The following is a 15,618-nucleotide window of genomic DNA, read 5'->3' on the forward strand; positions in this document are numbered from 1 at the left end:
ATTTGAGTAGGCCTATTAATCGCTGAAGATCAGCAGTTTTACAATAAACGATAGAAACTATAGGGTTCTCTACTCTCCAAATGTTCAGGCTCTAAAAACACACACACACTCACTTTTTGACGTGTGATTTTGTTTATTTACAATATTTCTAAATAAACGTCTGTCTTCCTCTTTAAGTGTAAGTATTTTGTAGCTTAATTGTGTTTTTTTTTTTGTTCAGCAGTTTGAATGTCTCGGTCAATTTTATGTTTCTAGTATTTCGTTTGTGTACTTTTTATATAATAATTTTTTGTATTTATTTATTTACCTCAAGTTCTAGACGTTTTTTATGTATATTTGTTAAATAAAATGTTTATAGTGGAGAGGAGAAAAAATTGTGACATTAAACTAGACAGTTATATTTTTTAGGTAATTTGATTTCATAATTTCAGTTATTACGAAACCAGTAAAGAGTTTAGAGCGTTTATCTGCAACATCAGTTAAGCAAAAAAAAAAATATAGGATAAATTGGTTTGAAATAAGAAGTTATAAGCAGAAAAAGTGAAATTGAGAGAAAAAGAAAAGTGACATTATTTAGATTAATGTTAGTGATTTAAGATAACTAAAAGGAAAAAGAAAGTGATTAAATAATAAAAAGTTTAAACTTCAAGGTAAATTTTAATGGAATAAGTTTTAGACTCTACACCTAATGTTAAAAATACGAATGCAAAGTAAAGAAGCTACATCTGAACAAATATCGAAACAGTTCCAGTTCAGTTCTAGTTCAGTTCTAGTTCAGTTTTAATTCAGTTCTAGTTCTGTTCCAGTTCAGTTGTAGTTCTGTTCTAGTTCTGAACAGTGCTGTTGTGGTTCTGTTGTGGTTCTGTTCTAGTTCTGTTCTGTTCTAGTTCTGTTCTAGTTCTGTTCTAGTTCTGTTCTAGTTCTGTTCTAGTTCTGTTCTAGTTCTGTTCTAGTTCTGTTCTAGTTCTGTTCTAGTTCTGTTCTAGTTCTGTTCTAGTTCTGTTCTAGTTCTGTTCTAGTTCTGTTCTAGTTCTGTTCTAGTTCTGTTCTAGTTCTGTTCTAGTTCTGTTCTAGTTCTGTTCTAGTTCTGTTCTAGTTCTGTTCTAGTTCTGTTCTAGTTCTGTTCTAGTTCTGTTCTAGTTCTGTTCTAGTTCTGTTCTAGTTCTGTTCTAGTTCTGTTCTAGTTCTGTTCTAGTTCTGTTCTAGTTCTGTTCTAGTTCTGTTCTAGTTCTAGTTCTGTTCTAGTTCTGTTCTAGTTCTGTTCTAGTTCTGTTCTAGTTCTGTTCTAGTTCTGTTCTAGTTCTGTTCTAGTTCTGTTCTAGTTCTGTTCTAGTTATGTTCTAGTTTGTTCTAGTTTTGTTCTAGTTCTGTTCTAGTTCTGTTCTAGTTCTGTTCTAGTTCTGTTCTAGTTCTGTTCTAGTTCTGTTCTGTTCTAGTTCTGTTCTAGTTCTGTTCTAGTTCTGTTCTAGTTCTGTTCTAGTTCTATTCTAGTTCTGTTCTAGTTCTGTTCTAGTTCTGTTCTAGTTCTGTTCTAGTTCTGTTCTAGTTCTGTTTAGTGTTCTAGTTCTGTTCTAGTTCTGTTCTAGTTCTGTTCTGTCTAGTTCTGTTCTAGTTCTGTTCTAGTTCTGTTCTAGTTCTGTTCTAGTTCTGTTCTAGTTCTGTTCTAGTTCTGTTCTAGTTCTGTTCTAGTTCTGTTCTAGTTCTGTTCTAGTTCTGTTCTAGTTCTGTTCTAGTTCTGTTCTAGTTCTGTTCTAGTTCTGTTCTAGTTCTGTTCTAGTTCTTTTTTTTTGTAGTTTTTTCTTCTGTTCTAGTTCTGTTCTAGTTCTGTTCTAGTTCTATTTTAGTTCTCTGTTAGTTCTGTTCTAGTTCTCTTCTAGTTCTCTTCTAGTTCTGTTCTAGTTCTTTTCTAGTTCTCGTTCTAGTTCTGTTCTAGTTCTGTTCTAGTTCTGTTCTAGTTCTGGTCTAGTTCTTTCTAGTTCTGTTCTAGTGTCTGTTCTAGTTCGGTTCTAGTTTCTGTTCTGTTAGTTCTGTTCTAGTTCTGTTCTAGTTCTGTTCTAGTTCTGTTCTAGTTCTGTTCGAGTTCTGTTCTAGTTTTCTGTTCTAGTCCTGTTCAGTTCTGTTCTAGTTCTGTTCTATTTCTGTTCTAGTTCTGTTCTAGTTCTGCTCTAGTTCTGTTCTAGTTTTGTTAGTTTCTGGTTCAAATTCTGTTCTAGTTCTGTTCTAGTTCTGTTTCTAAGTTCTGTTCTAGTCTGTTCTAGTTCTGTTTTTAGTTCTGTTTAGTTCTTCTAGTTTTCTGTTCTAGTTCTGTTCTAGGTTCTGTTCTAGTTCGGTCTACTTCGTTCTAGTTCCTGTCTAGTTCTGTTTCTAGTTCTGTTCTAGTTCTGTTTTCTAGTTCTATTTTAGTTCTGTTTAGTTCTGTTCTAGTTCTGTTCCAGTTCTGTTCTAGTGCTGTTGTAGTTCTGTTGTAGTTCTGTTGTAGTTCTGTTCTAGTTCTGTTCTAGTTCCCGACCTCTATTTTGATATATTGATGTAGATCTTATACACATGTTTCATTTTACTTTGTCTCTTTTCAGTGATTACTAAACCAATCTCCAACCAAGCAATAGTTATGAAACCCGTTCACCTTTTCCTATGCACCAGTGCCTTAATAACCACCGCAATTGCATTACAACCCTACAGATCAAACGACGTAGACTATTTTCTTAAACGTTCGGGTATACAAAAAACACAATTTAAGTGGAATAAAGTTCGCAATGGCAATATGTTAGTGACAGATCTAGACAACTTCCGGGGCTTCATGGTCTGGATGCGACAAGTTTTGCTCAACAATGCCTATAACGATTGGAATTATTTGATAAAATACAATTGGAAAATGGGAAAAATACAAAGACCTCGTCTGAAAGGAGAAGAATTTCCTTGTAAATTAAACAACACACGTTCTAGGGAACCACCTAAATCAGTGCATAAATTAAGACCGGGAGATATAGATATAGTGGGTGCCATAGGTGATTCTCTATCTGCCGGTAATGGTATTATTTCAGAACAGATAATACACATCGCCATGGAGTTTAGAGGTTTGGCTTTTTCCGGCGGTGGCATAGAAGACTGGCGTACGGTTTTAACTTTACCCAATATACTCAAAGTATTCAATCCCAAACTATATGGTTTTGCTACGGGCGAAGTTTTAACTGTCAACCGTAATTCGCATTTAAATATAGCTGAACCAATGATCATGTCCCGGGATTTAGTTTATCAATCTAATATATTTATAGCACGTTTGAAAAGTGATCCCAAAGTGGATTTTAAAAATCATTGGAAATTGTTAACAATTTTTGTAGGTAACAATGACATTTGCTCAGATATGTGTCACCATGATAATATGGTGGATTTCCTGCGTAAACATGAACGTGATTTGCGAAATGCATTTACTCTGCTACGAGATAATGTTCCCAGGCTGGTAATTAATCTCTTATCCGTTCCTAATATGGTAACCTCTCTGTTGCCAATGAAAAATATCCCATTGGCCTGTCAAGCTGTTCATCGTGTTGGCTGCCATTGTATTTTTAGCGAACTCTATAGTGCCGAATTTATCAAAAGAGCTTATAACTATATAACACGTTGGCAGGCAGTTGACAAATATGTTGCCGAATTGCCAGAATTCAAAACAGATGATTTTATTGTTTTATATCAACCGTTCACGGCAAACGTTAGTATGCCCATACTGGCCAATGGCGATACAGATTTACGTTATTTTTCCAGTGATTGTTTTCATTTCAGTCAATTGGGTCATGCTGCTATAGCGAATGCCTTATGGAATAGTATGCTGCAACCTAAAGGGAAAAAACAAACTATATTTTTAGAACCATTTGCACAATTTGAATGTCCCACCGAGGAAAAACCGTTTATAGTAACATAGACAAGTAGTATAAAAATATATGTATGTATGTATGTATGTATGTAGTAGAATATAGTACTTAGTATGTAAATAAATGTAGAATAATGAAAAACATGATGAGATGAAATGCATTGGGAGTTTGCATAAGAAAAATTCGGTGTGTTTTGTTTTACTTATTTGATTGCAATTGAAAGGGATTTATATTTCCTAGCAGGAGCAAAGATGTAAAGGTATTTTAAACACTAAGGTGTACAAAAATAATGTAAGTAAAATATGGTTTAAGAAAAACATTTTAGAAATTCAGTTCAGATTTAATTTTGTTCTGGTTCAGTTCTAGTTCAGTTCAAGTTCAGTTCTAGTTCAGTTCAAGTTCAGTTCTAGTTCAGTTCTAGTTCAGTTCAAGTTCAGTTCTAGTTCAGTTCTAGTTTAGTTCTAGTTCAGTTCTAGTTCAGTTCTAGTTCAGTTCTAGTTCAGTTCTAGTTCAGTTCTAGTTCAGTTCTAGTTCAGTTCTAGTTCAGTTCTAGTTCAGTTCTAGTTCAGTTCTAGTTCAGTTCAGTTCTAGTTCAGTTCTAGTTCAGTTCTAGTTCAGTTCTAGTTCAGTTCTAGTTCAGTTCTAGTTCAGTTCTAGTTCAGTTCTAGTTCAGTTCTAGTTCAGTTCTAGTTCAGTTCTAGTTCAGTTCTAGTTCAGTTCTAGTTCAGTTCTAGTTCAGTTCTAGTTCAGTTCTAGTTCAGTTCTAGTTCAGTTCTAGTTCAGTTCTAGTTCAGTTCTAGTTCAGTTCTAGTTCAGTTCTAGTTCAGTTCTAGTTCAGTTCTAGTTCATATTTCACTATAAAATCGTACTTCACTTAAATTATTTAAATATTTAAATCTTCTCCCTACTTATCCATAAAAAACCATCACTCCTTTAACACGAATACATAAATTCTATTTACACAGACTAATTTGTAGCTATTAATTTTTAAATAAAATATTTAAAATTTAAATTGAATTTATTTAAGGCAAAAAAAAAAGAGGAACACACATACAGGAAAATAACTTTATTTACAAAAATACCACTCAATATATTAAATATTTTGCAAATCTATAAAAATAAAAAACAAATTTATTAAAATGAATTTATATATTCTAACCTAAAAATGTTATAATTTATTTTTATATGTATTTAGTTTGTTATAGGGAATTTAGTTGTAGTTATTAATTGTATACACACAAACATGTATATCCGGTTTAAAGTCCTATGTGAATTTTACGTATTTGTTTATACATTTTCTATTTGTTATTATTGTTGCTGCAACTATGGCATATGTTTTCAATAAATAACTTTTTAAATTGTATAACGATTTTAGAGTTAATGTTGTTTTTTGCATTTTCTTTTTTCAATAACAAATTTGCTTAGTTTACAGAATAAATAAATATGTATGAGCATATTTTTAGGTTATACATACTAAATATTTAATTGTAAATTACATCCTGTGATTTGAAAAGTTTTTTTTATACATAAAGGGTGTGCCTAAATTTATAAATAATTAACATTATTTTTTTATGGTTTAACACTCCAAGAGCCGCCAACTTTGGCCCGGCTGATCCTGAGGTAATTCCAGAAAGTCGTCCACATAGAATACATTCTAGTGCGTCTAGTCTAGTAGATATCTAGTCTATAGTCTAGTATAGTCTAGTCTATAGTCTAGTCTATAGTCTAGTCTATAGTCTAGGTCTATAGTCTAGTCTATAGTCTAGTCTATAGTCTAGTCTATAGTCTAGTCTATAGTCTAGTCTATAGTCTAGTCTATAGTCTAGTCTATAGTCTAGTCTATAGTCTAGTCTATAGTCTAGTCTATAGTCTAGTCTATAGTCTAGTCTATAGTCTAGTCTATAGTCTAGTCTATAGTCTAGTCTATAGTCTGTCTCGTCTAGTCTATAGTCTAGTCTATAGTCTAGTCTATAGTCTAGTCTATAGTCTAGTCTATAGTCTAGTCTATAGTCTAGTCTATAGTCAGTCTATAGTCTCGTCTATAGTCTAGTCTATAGTTAGTTATAGTCTAGTCTATAGTCTAGTCTATAGTCTAGTCTATAGTCTAGTCTATAGTCTAGTCTATAGTCTAGTCTATAGTCTAGTCTATAGTCTAGTCTATAGTCTAGTCTATAGTCTAGTCTATAGTCTAGTCTATAGTCTAGTCTATAGTCTAGTCTATAGTCTAGTCTATAGTCTAGTCTATAGTCTAGTCTATAGTCTAGTCTATAGTCTAGTCTATAGTCTAGTCTATAGTCTAGTCTATAGTCTAGTCTATAGTCTAGTCTATAGTCTAGTCTATAGTCTAGTCTATAGTCTAGTCTATAGTCTAGTCTATAGTCTAGTCTATAGTCTAGTCTATAGTCTAGTCTATAGTCTAGTCTATAGTCTAGTCTATAGTCTAGTCTATAGTCTAGTCTATAGTCTAGTCTAGTCTATAGTCTAGTCTATAGTCTAGTCTATAGTCTAGTCTATAGTCTAGTCTATAGTCTAGTCTATAGTCTAGTCTATAGTCTAGTCTATAGTCTAGTCTATAGTCTAGTCTATAGTCTAGTCTATAGTCTAATCTATAGTCTAATCTATAGTCTAGTCTATAGTCTAGTCTATAGTCTAGTCTATAGTCTAGTCTATAGTCTAGTCTATAGTCTAGTCTATAGTCTAGTCTATAGTCTAGTCTATAGTCTAGTCTATAGTCTAGTCTATAGTCTAGTCTATAGTCTAGTCTATAGTCTAGTCTATAGTCTAGTCTATAGTCTAGTCTATAGTCTAGTCTATAGTCTAGTCTATAGTCTAGTCTATAGTCTAGTCTATAGTTATAGTTATAGTCTAGTCTATAGTCTAGTCTATTAGTCTAGTCTATAGTCTAGTCATTATGTCTAGTCTATAGTCTAGTCTATAGTCTAGTCTATAGTCTAGTCTATAGTCTAGTCTATAGTCTAGTCTATAGTCTAGTCTATAGTCTAGTCTATAGTCTAGTCTATAGTCTAGTCTATAGTCTAGTCTATAGTCTAGTCTATAGTCTAGTCCTATAGTCTAGTCTATAGTCTAGTCTATAGTCTAGTCTATAGTCTAGTCTATAGTCTAGTCTATAGTCTAGTCTATAGTCTAGTTTATAGTCTAGACTATAGTCTAGCCTATAGTCTAGTCTATAGTCTAGTATATAGTCTAGTCTATAGTCCAGTCTATATTCTAGACTATAGTCTAGCCTATAGTCTAGTCTATTGTCTGGTCTATAGTCTAGTCTATAGTCTAGTCTATAGTCTAGTCTATAGTCTAGTCTATAGTCTAGTCTATAGTTTAGTCTATAGTCTAGTCTATAGTCTAGTCTATAGTCTATAGTCTAGTCTAGTCTAGTCTAGTCTAGTCTAGTCTAGTCTATAGTCTAGTCTATAGTCTAGTCTATAGTCTAGTCTATAGTCTAGTCTATAGTCTAGTCTATAGTCTAGTCTATAGTCTAGTCTATAGTCTAGTCTATAGTCTAGTCTATAGTCTACTCTGTAGTCTAGTCTATAGTCTAGTCTATAGTCTAGTCTATAGTCTAGTCTATAGTCTAGTCTATAGAGTAGTCTATAGTCTATAGTCTAGTCTATAGTCTAGTCTATAGTCTAGAATATAGTCTAGTATATAGTCTAGTCTATAGTCTAGTCTATAGTCCAGTTTATAGTCTAGTCTATAGTCTAGTCTATAGTCTAGTCTATAGTCTAGTCTATAGTCTAGTCTATAGTCTAGTCTATAGTCTAGTCTATAGTCTAGTCTATAGTCTAGTCTATAGTCTATAGTCTAGTCTATAGTCTAGTCTATAGTCTAGTCTATAGTCTAGTCTATAGTCTAGTCTATAGTCTAGTCTATAGTCTAGTCTATAGTCTAGTCTATAGTCTAGTCTATAGTCTAGTCTATAGTCTAGTCTATAGTCTAGTCTATAGTCTAGTCTATAGTCTAGTCTATAGTCTAGTCTATAGTCTAGTCTATAGTCTAGTCTATAGTCTAGTCTATAGTCTAGTCTATAGTCTAGTCTATAGTCTAGTCTATAGTCTAGTCTATAATCTAGTCTATAGTCTAGTCTATAGTCCAGTTTATAGTCTAGTCTATAGTCTAGTCTATAATCTAGTCTATAGTCTAGTCTATTGTCTAGTTTATAGTCTAGTCTACAGTTTATACTGTAGTTTAGTTAATAGTCTAGAATATAGTCTAGTCTATAGTGTAGTCTATAGTCTAGTCTATAGTCTAGTCTAGTCTAGTCTATAGTCTAGTATATAGTCTAGTCTATAGTCCAGTCTATAGTCTAGTCTATAGTCTAGTCTATAGTCTAGTCTATAGTCTAGTCTATAGTCTAGTCTTTAGTCTAGTCTATAGTCTAGTCTATAGTCTAGTCTATAGTCTAGTCTATAGTGTAGTCTATAGTCTAGTCTATAGTCTAGTCTATAGTCTAGTCTATAGTCTAGTCTATAGTCTAGTCTATAGTCTAGTCTATAGTCTAGTCTATAGTCTAGTCTAGTCTATAGTCTAGTCTAGTCTATAGTCTAGTCTAGTCTATAGTCTAGTCTATAGTATAGTCTATAGTCTAGTCTATAGTCTAGTCTATAGTCTAGTCTATAGTCTAGTCTATAGTCTAGTCTATAGTCTAGTCTATAGTCTAGTCTATAGTCTAGTCTATAGTCTAGTCTATAGTCTAGTCTATAGTCTAGTCTATAGTCTAGTCTATAGTCTAGTCTATAGTCTAGTCTATAGTCTAGTCTATAGTCTAGTCTATAGTCTAGTCTAGTAGTCTATAGTCTAGTCTATAGTCTAGTCTATAGTCTAGTCTATAGTCTAGTCTATAGTCTAGTCTATAGTCTAGTCTATAGTCTAGTCTATAGTCTAGTCTATAGTCTAGTCTATAGTCTAGTCTATAGTCTAGTCTATAGTCTAGTCTATAGTCTAGTCTATAGTCTAGTCTATAGTCTAGTCTATAGTCTAGTCTATAGTCTAGTCTATAGTCTAGTCTATAGTCTAGTCTATAGTCTAGTCTATAGTCTAGTCTATAGTCTAGTCTATAGTCTAGTCTATAGTCTAGTCTATAGTCTAGTCTATAGTCTAGTCTATAGTCTAGTCTATAGTCTAGTCTATAGTCTAGTCTATAGTCTAGTCTATAGTCTAGTCTATAGTCTAGTCTATAGTGTAGTCTATAGTCTAGTCTATAGTCTAGTCTATAGTCTAGTCTATAGTCTAGTCTATAGTCTAGTCTATAGTCTAGTCTATAGTCTAGTCTATGATATAATCTATAGTAGTCTATAGTCTAGTCTGTAGTTTATTCGTTGTGTAGTCTATAGTCCAGTCTATTGTCTAGTCGGTAATCTAGCCAGTAGTCTATTCTGTTTTGTTTGTTTTGATTATGTTTGAAAATGTTAATTTCTTGCTTAACCAATCAATTGTAAAGTTTAAATAAAATTTAAAGTATTTAACTCTAGTTTAATTTTTGTTTATACATGCATGCTTAAACATGCCTGGACTGCAAATACTTGCAAAAATTTTGCTGAAATAGTTTAATTTAATTTTATTATTGTTTTTTGTAGCTATGTACTTATTTTTCTTTTTTGTGTTTTTGTTGCAACATCCAGTTTTTAATTTATATAATTTTTTTGGGTTATAGTAATTTAACATCAATTGCGGTTTAAGGTTTGTTTTTTCTGTTTCTTTTTTTTTTCGCAGTACACTTGTTGGTTTTTTAGTGGGAGTTTATGCAAATGGACATTATGCAGGAACTTTTGCCTTTTTCAAATTCAAATTCCATTTTACAATTATTTGTAATTATTTTGTTTAGTGGTTTTAAAACACATACAACACAAATATATAACAGATAATTTTATTCTCTAATTACAGTGTTTTGTTTTTGTCGTCGTTTGCTATTTTTCATTTAGTTATGCAACAAATACTGAGATTTGTTAACAATTATTTTAATGCAATGCATGCAAACAGAGGGACGGACACATGTATACATATTTAATTGGTAGGATGGACGGACGGACGGACATACATTTAACTAGTTTTTATTCGCCATTTATATTTAAATAAAATTGTTTTGTTGTTGATTGAACACACAGCACACAGTGGTATAGGAAAAAAAAAGAGGGAAATAATTCGGTAACTTCTAAACGGTTAATCCGATTTTAATGAAATTTGGTATGCACAAAGAGGAGGTGTTGTCGAGTTTAGGTTTTGAATTTGGACCTTATAGGCCAACCAGGGGCCCGGCGGGGGGTCCTCAAATTAGGACACCTCGGCTATGTTAAATTTTTAAAACGATCCTATTTCTTCATTTGAGTTCCGATTAAAAAAAATCGATTTAAAAAAATATAGAATCTCCTCATCGAGCACTATAAAAAATGTCGTCATAGCAGTAAATTATCTCTTATAGTTTAGGAGATATTCGCATTTGAAAATTAAAATTTTAAAATTTTTACCGTTCTTACTTTAGTTTTTTGATAATAGCGGGTCCAAATATTCCCGATTTTCGCCATTTATTTTTTTATTCGCTTAACAACAAGTTTATATATCAAGCAGTGAAAGAATTATGTAAAAATCATGACTGAGTCCAAAGTTATAGGCATTTTAATTTAAAAAATTAAAAAAAGGCGATTTTTTGCCATTTTTTTGGGAAAAAAGTATCTTTTTCTTTTTAAGTTATCTAAAAAGTTTCTAAGAAGATGTATATAGAATTTATACTTTTTGAAAAGCTGACTTTACATAAAATACGATAAATGAAACAAAACCTAAAAAGTTTTGATACCGAGGGGACCAGGTCCATCCAAAAAACCCTATTTTTTTATAGAAAATTCAATTTTGAGCAAAAATTCTCAAATCGCATAGTCGATATCAAATTATAGTGACCTGTTTTATATGACCCAATATGTTCTTAATCATTTTGTAACGGGTTTCGATAACCCCGCCCCTGGTATGGATATAATAGGCAAAAAACCAAAAAATCCCATTTTTGGGATTTTTTAAAACTTTTTTGGGAATTCCGGGATTTCTAATAAGAAAATTCGAACTTTTTATTTAATTTTAGATTTTGAGTAAAAAAATCTACCTAACTGTAAAATTTCATCAAAAAATATTCATAAATAAAATTTTTATTGCAATTTGAAAAATTTGTATCTTCGCAAAAACTGAATAAAAAACATTTTTTAATTTTTTTTTAAAAAGTATTCCGCGAATTTTTTAATTTTCAAAAATTATATACAGTTTTGAAAAATAGACAAAATTACCTTTCCATTGATATATAACATGCCTACCTAATGTTTTTTAAGTGACAAATTAATTAGGGAAAACTCAACATCTTTTAGAAAATTTACCTAGCACTATTATTTTCATCCATAACGTTAACTCTTAAATTTGTTACATATATTAAAAAATTTTCAGGTATTATTTTTTAAACTGTAATGATTTTTACCCCTATAGGTCACTTTAATAGGTAGCTTATTAAAGTGACCTATTGAGGAAAAATTCATTACATAAGGATACGTTAGACATATTAGGTAGAATATCATAACCCTTTAAAAAATAATTTAATTTAAGTACCTGTAATTAATATATAAGACAGGTTTATATCTGTTTGTAATTATTTGTAATTTTCTAACCATGGCGATCGTACTAAAAAAAAATGATTTGTGCTCCATTTTATTTGAACACTCTTCAGCTCCTTTTCAAGATAAAGTGAACTTCTTATTGAAATATATTGAAACTGCACATAAAAATAAAGTGGATAAAACTGATATATGTAAAATTGAAAATTTTATAAAATCAGTTGATATAAAACTGAAGAGTGTTCGGTATTCCATTGCTAAATTTCGATCGAAATTTTCTGATTGGCTGGATGAATGTGTAGAAGTTGCTAGTTGCGTATCAACTGTTGGTGCTCCCTGTAAGCAGTATGAGGATTTGAGCTCAAAATCTAAGAGGAAAAGGTTATCAACTTCACTAGAAACCTTATCTAACGAAGAAGTTTCGGACACTTTTAAAGCAATGTTAAGAAAAGAAAAACAGCCTTTGGATGCCATAAAAATTGCAAATATTCTTCCAACCGCATCACCAAGACGACTGAAAAGAATTGTAAAGAGTATACCCACACCATCATCTGATACAACGTTCACTGAGGAAGAAGCTATTGCGCTTATGTTGCAGCTGGGATTAAGTCGTGATAACTACATAACGTTAAGAAAGGCGCTATCTGAAAAAGGAGTGGATGTTTTACCATCATATGACAAAATAAATGAAAAGAAGAAAAGCATTATACCACCTCCTATTGAAATAACTGATCGGAAGGCTGTTATTGGACTCGGCGCTCTACTCGAAAATACTGCTTTAAGGATTGCTTCTGACTTTTCTTCAGACCAACTAAAAAAAATAAATTCTTGTGATCTTCAACTCATTTGTAAGTGGGGATGTGATGGATTATCAGCACTCTCGGAATATAAACAAATCAACACAAGTGAATCATCTTCCGAGTATAAAAGTGTATTTATGGCATCGCTAGTTCCATTAAGAATTCGAAAGTATGCTGACAGCGATTCTCCATCAACCAGTTTCGATGATATTTGGAAGAATTCGACTCCAGGATCCAAAGCTTTTTGTAGGCCAATAAGCTTTGAGTATATAAAGGAATCCAAAACAACAACGCAAGATTTGATAAATCGTATTGAAGCAGAAATTAAAAACTTGGAACCTATAACAATCGAAATAGAAAATTATTCGTTTAACATGTCCTATGATTTAAAACTTACAATGATTGATGGGAAAGTTGGAAATGCCATTACAGGAACATCATCTACTTGGTACTGCTACATATGTGGTGATAAAAAATCAGAATTTTCGAATATTTCCAAGCAAAGATCAATAAATGAGGAAACATTACAATTTGGAATATCCCCCCTACATGCTCGCATACGATTTCTGGAACATTTTCTACATTTAGCATATGATTTAAAGTACAGAAGCATACCGGAAAATGCAAACAAAAGTGCAAATAACAATAAGGAGTTAATGGAAATGAGAGCCAGTGAGAAACGAAGAATTCAAGAGGAATTTAAAAAGCGGATGGGATTAAATATTGATAAACCACTCACAGGATATGGAAGCACAAACGATGGTAATACCGCTAGACGTTTTTTTAAACATTTTGAAACTACTTCCGAAATAACCGGAATTAGTATGGATTTACTGCAAAAGGTCAATATTATTCTAATGGCGATAAATAGCAAGCATAAAGTGAACGCAACAAAATTTGGAGAGTATTCTACAAAAGTTTCTAAATTACTTTTGGAATTATATCCCTGGAAAGAAATGACACCTACAGTTCACAAGATATTATGTCATGGAAAGGTCATCATAGAACATAATATTCTGCCTTTAGGAGAGCTTACAGAAGAACCCCAAGAATCGAGGAATAGAGACTTTAAGCATATTCATCAGTTTAGCTCAAGGAAGTGTTCTAGGCAGTCTCAAAATGAAGATATTTTTAATAATCTGATTCTATCTTCTGATCCTGTTTTATCTACTATAAGGAAACGTTGGATTTGCTACAAAACGTTAGCATTTGAAAATATTCATGAATTTAAAGATTTACTTTATCTTTTAGATATGGACTACTGTGATACCGATTATTTTACAAAATTATATTAATTTATAAAAAAAAAATAAATAAAGACTATTTTTATATAAAATAAATACTTGTTAATTTTTTTTAGGGATAAAGAATAAAAGATTAATCGTAAAAAGTGGCTGTAAAAATTCATAAAAATTTAGGTAGTAAAACATGCCTAACAAATGTATGGATGAAAATAATAGTACTAGGTAAATTCTCTAAAAGATGTTGAGTTTTCCCTAATTAATTTGTCACTTAAAAAACATTAGGTAGGCATGTTATATATCAATGGAAAGGTAATTTTGTCTATTTTTCAAAACTGTATATAATTTTTGAAAATTAAAAAATTCGCGGAATACTTTTTAAAAAAAAATTAAAAAATGTTTTTTATTCAGTTTTTGCGAAGATACAAATTTTTCAAATTGCAATAAAAATTTTATTTATGAATATTTTTTGATGAAATTTTTTTTTACTCAAAATCCAAAATTAAATAAAAATTTCGAATTTTCTTATTAGAAATCCCGGAATTCCCAAAAAAGTTTTAAAAAATCCCAAAAATGGGATTTTTTGGTTTTTTGCCTATTATATCCATACCAGGGGCGGGGTTATCGAAACCCGTTACAAAATGATTAAGAACATATTGGGTCATATAAAACAGGTCACTATAATTTGATATCGACTATGCGATTTGAGAATTTTTGCTCAAAATTGAATTTTATATAAAAAATAGGGTTTTTTTGGATGGATCTGGTCCCCTCGGTATCAAAAATTTTTAGGTTTTGTTTCATTTATCGTATTTTATGTAAAGTCAGCTTTTCAAAAAGTATAAATTCTATATACATCTTCTTAGAAACTTTTTAGATAACTTAAAAAGAAAAAGATACTTTTTTCCCCAAAAAATGGCAAAAAATCGCCTTTTTTTAATTTTTTAAATTAAAATGCCTATAACTTTGGACTCAGTCATGATTTTTACATAATTCTTTCACTGCTTGATATATAGACTTGTTGTTAAGCGAATAAAAAAAAATGGCGAAAATCGGGAATATTTGGACCCGCTATTATCAAAAAACTAAAGTAAGGACGGTAAAAATTTTAAAATTTTAATTTTCAAATGCGAATATCTCCTAAACTATAAGAGATAATTTACTGCTACGACGACATTTTTTATAGTGCTCGATGAGAAGATTCTATATACGAAATTTTTTTTAAATCGGAACTCAAATGAAGAAATAAGATCGTTTTAAAAATTTAACATAGCCGAGGTGTCCTAATTTGAGGACCCCCCGCCGGGACCCTGGTTGGCCTATAAGGTCCAAATTCAAAACCTAAACTCGACAACACCTCCTTTTTGTGCATACCAAATTTCATTAAAATCGGATTAACCGTTTAGAAGTTACCGAATTATTTCCCTCTTTTTTTTTTCCTATACCACTGTGCAGCATTTATTTAATTGTTTTAAATGCCATTTCCTTGTTATTATCGAATAAACATGTGTTGGGTGTTGGCATTTTTCCTACAAAATTCGCATTTTATTTACTGTTGATTTCTTGGTATTTGTACATAGAGACACTTCATCCTAGTATAACGAGCAAATTATATCTCTTGCAATCACAACTTTCACCTGAAATTATTAAAAAATCAATTTTCCTTCTTTCGTTTTTTAGACACTTGAACATATAGGCTCAAGTGTCTGTCTCCTTCACATGTTGTGATTATTATTGTGCGCCTCTTTTGCATTATTAATTATTTTTTGTAACGTATAACTGAGTGCAGATTTTTCACTTAATCATGTTAAATGCAATAAATATGTACGAATGCCTTTTAAATATGCAAAAGACCTATAAAGGTAGTTGTTAGCGAGTTCCACCTGATAAATACTCATGTAAATATTTATTTATATCCTTGAGTGTGTAATTTTTAAATGGATTAAAAAGGGAAGGAAGTGAAATTCTAGGAATTTTTTCTTCACAAGAAAACAACGGGTTTAAACAATGACTGTAATAAAGAAAAAAATAATTTCATGCAACACATGTTATGCTACAGGGGGCTGCAATTACAAAAGAGGTTTGTACTAAGTAGGTAGAAATTCTCAAG

The 15,618-nt window shown here is 31.4% G+C and overlaps 1 protein-coding gene across 2 annotated transcripts; it reads left to right on the forward strand.

The window, feature by feature from the left end:
* The first annotated feature begins 445 nt into the window (after nucleotides 1-445).
* On the forward strand, nucleotides 446-4,048 carry LOC119608174 (phospholipase B1, membrane-associated-like). 2 transcript variants are annotated; one of them, XM_037962485.1, is made up of 3 exons: nucleotides 446-650; nucleotides 2,574-3,706; nucleotides 3,778-4,048. In XM_037962485.1, exons 2-3 carry the CDS (start codon nucleotides 2,609-2,611, stop codon nucleotides 3,817-3,819), a joined length of 1,140 nt encoding a protein of 379 aa, XP_037818413.1. In that variant the 5' UTR covers nucleotides 446-650; nucleotides 2,574-2,608; the 3' UTR covers nucleotides 3,820-4,048. The 2 variants fall into 2 exon arrangements, with proteins under 2 accessions (XP_037818413.1, XP_037818412.1); XM_037962484.1 differs by having other exon boundaries at nucleotides 2,574-4,048.
* Nucleotides 4,049-15,618: the final 11,570 nt, after the last annotated feature.

Source organism: Lucilia sericata, unplaced genomic scaffold (genome assembly GCF_015586225.1).
Source record: "Lucilia sericata isolate MDLA Ls3-8-SP2 unplaced genomic scaffold, ASM1558622v1 Contig000799F_arrow, whole genome shotgun sequence".
NCBI classification, from domain to species: domain Eukaryota; kingdom Metazoa; phylum Arthropoda; class Insecta; order Diptera; family Calliphoridae; genus Lucilia; species Lucilia sericata.

What these genes read in the sequence shown, in the direction of transcription:
- LOC119608174 (XM_037962484.1), top strand. Translation starts at nt 2,609, where the DNA reads ATGAAACCCGTTCACCTTTTCCTATGCACCAGTGCCTTAATAACCACC.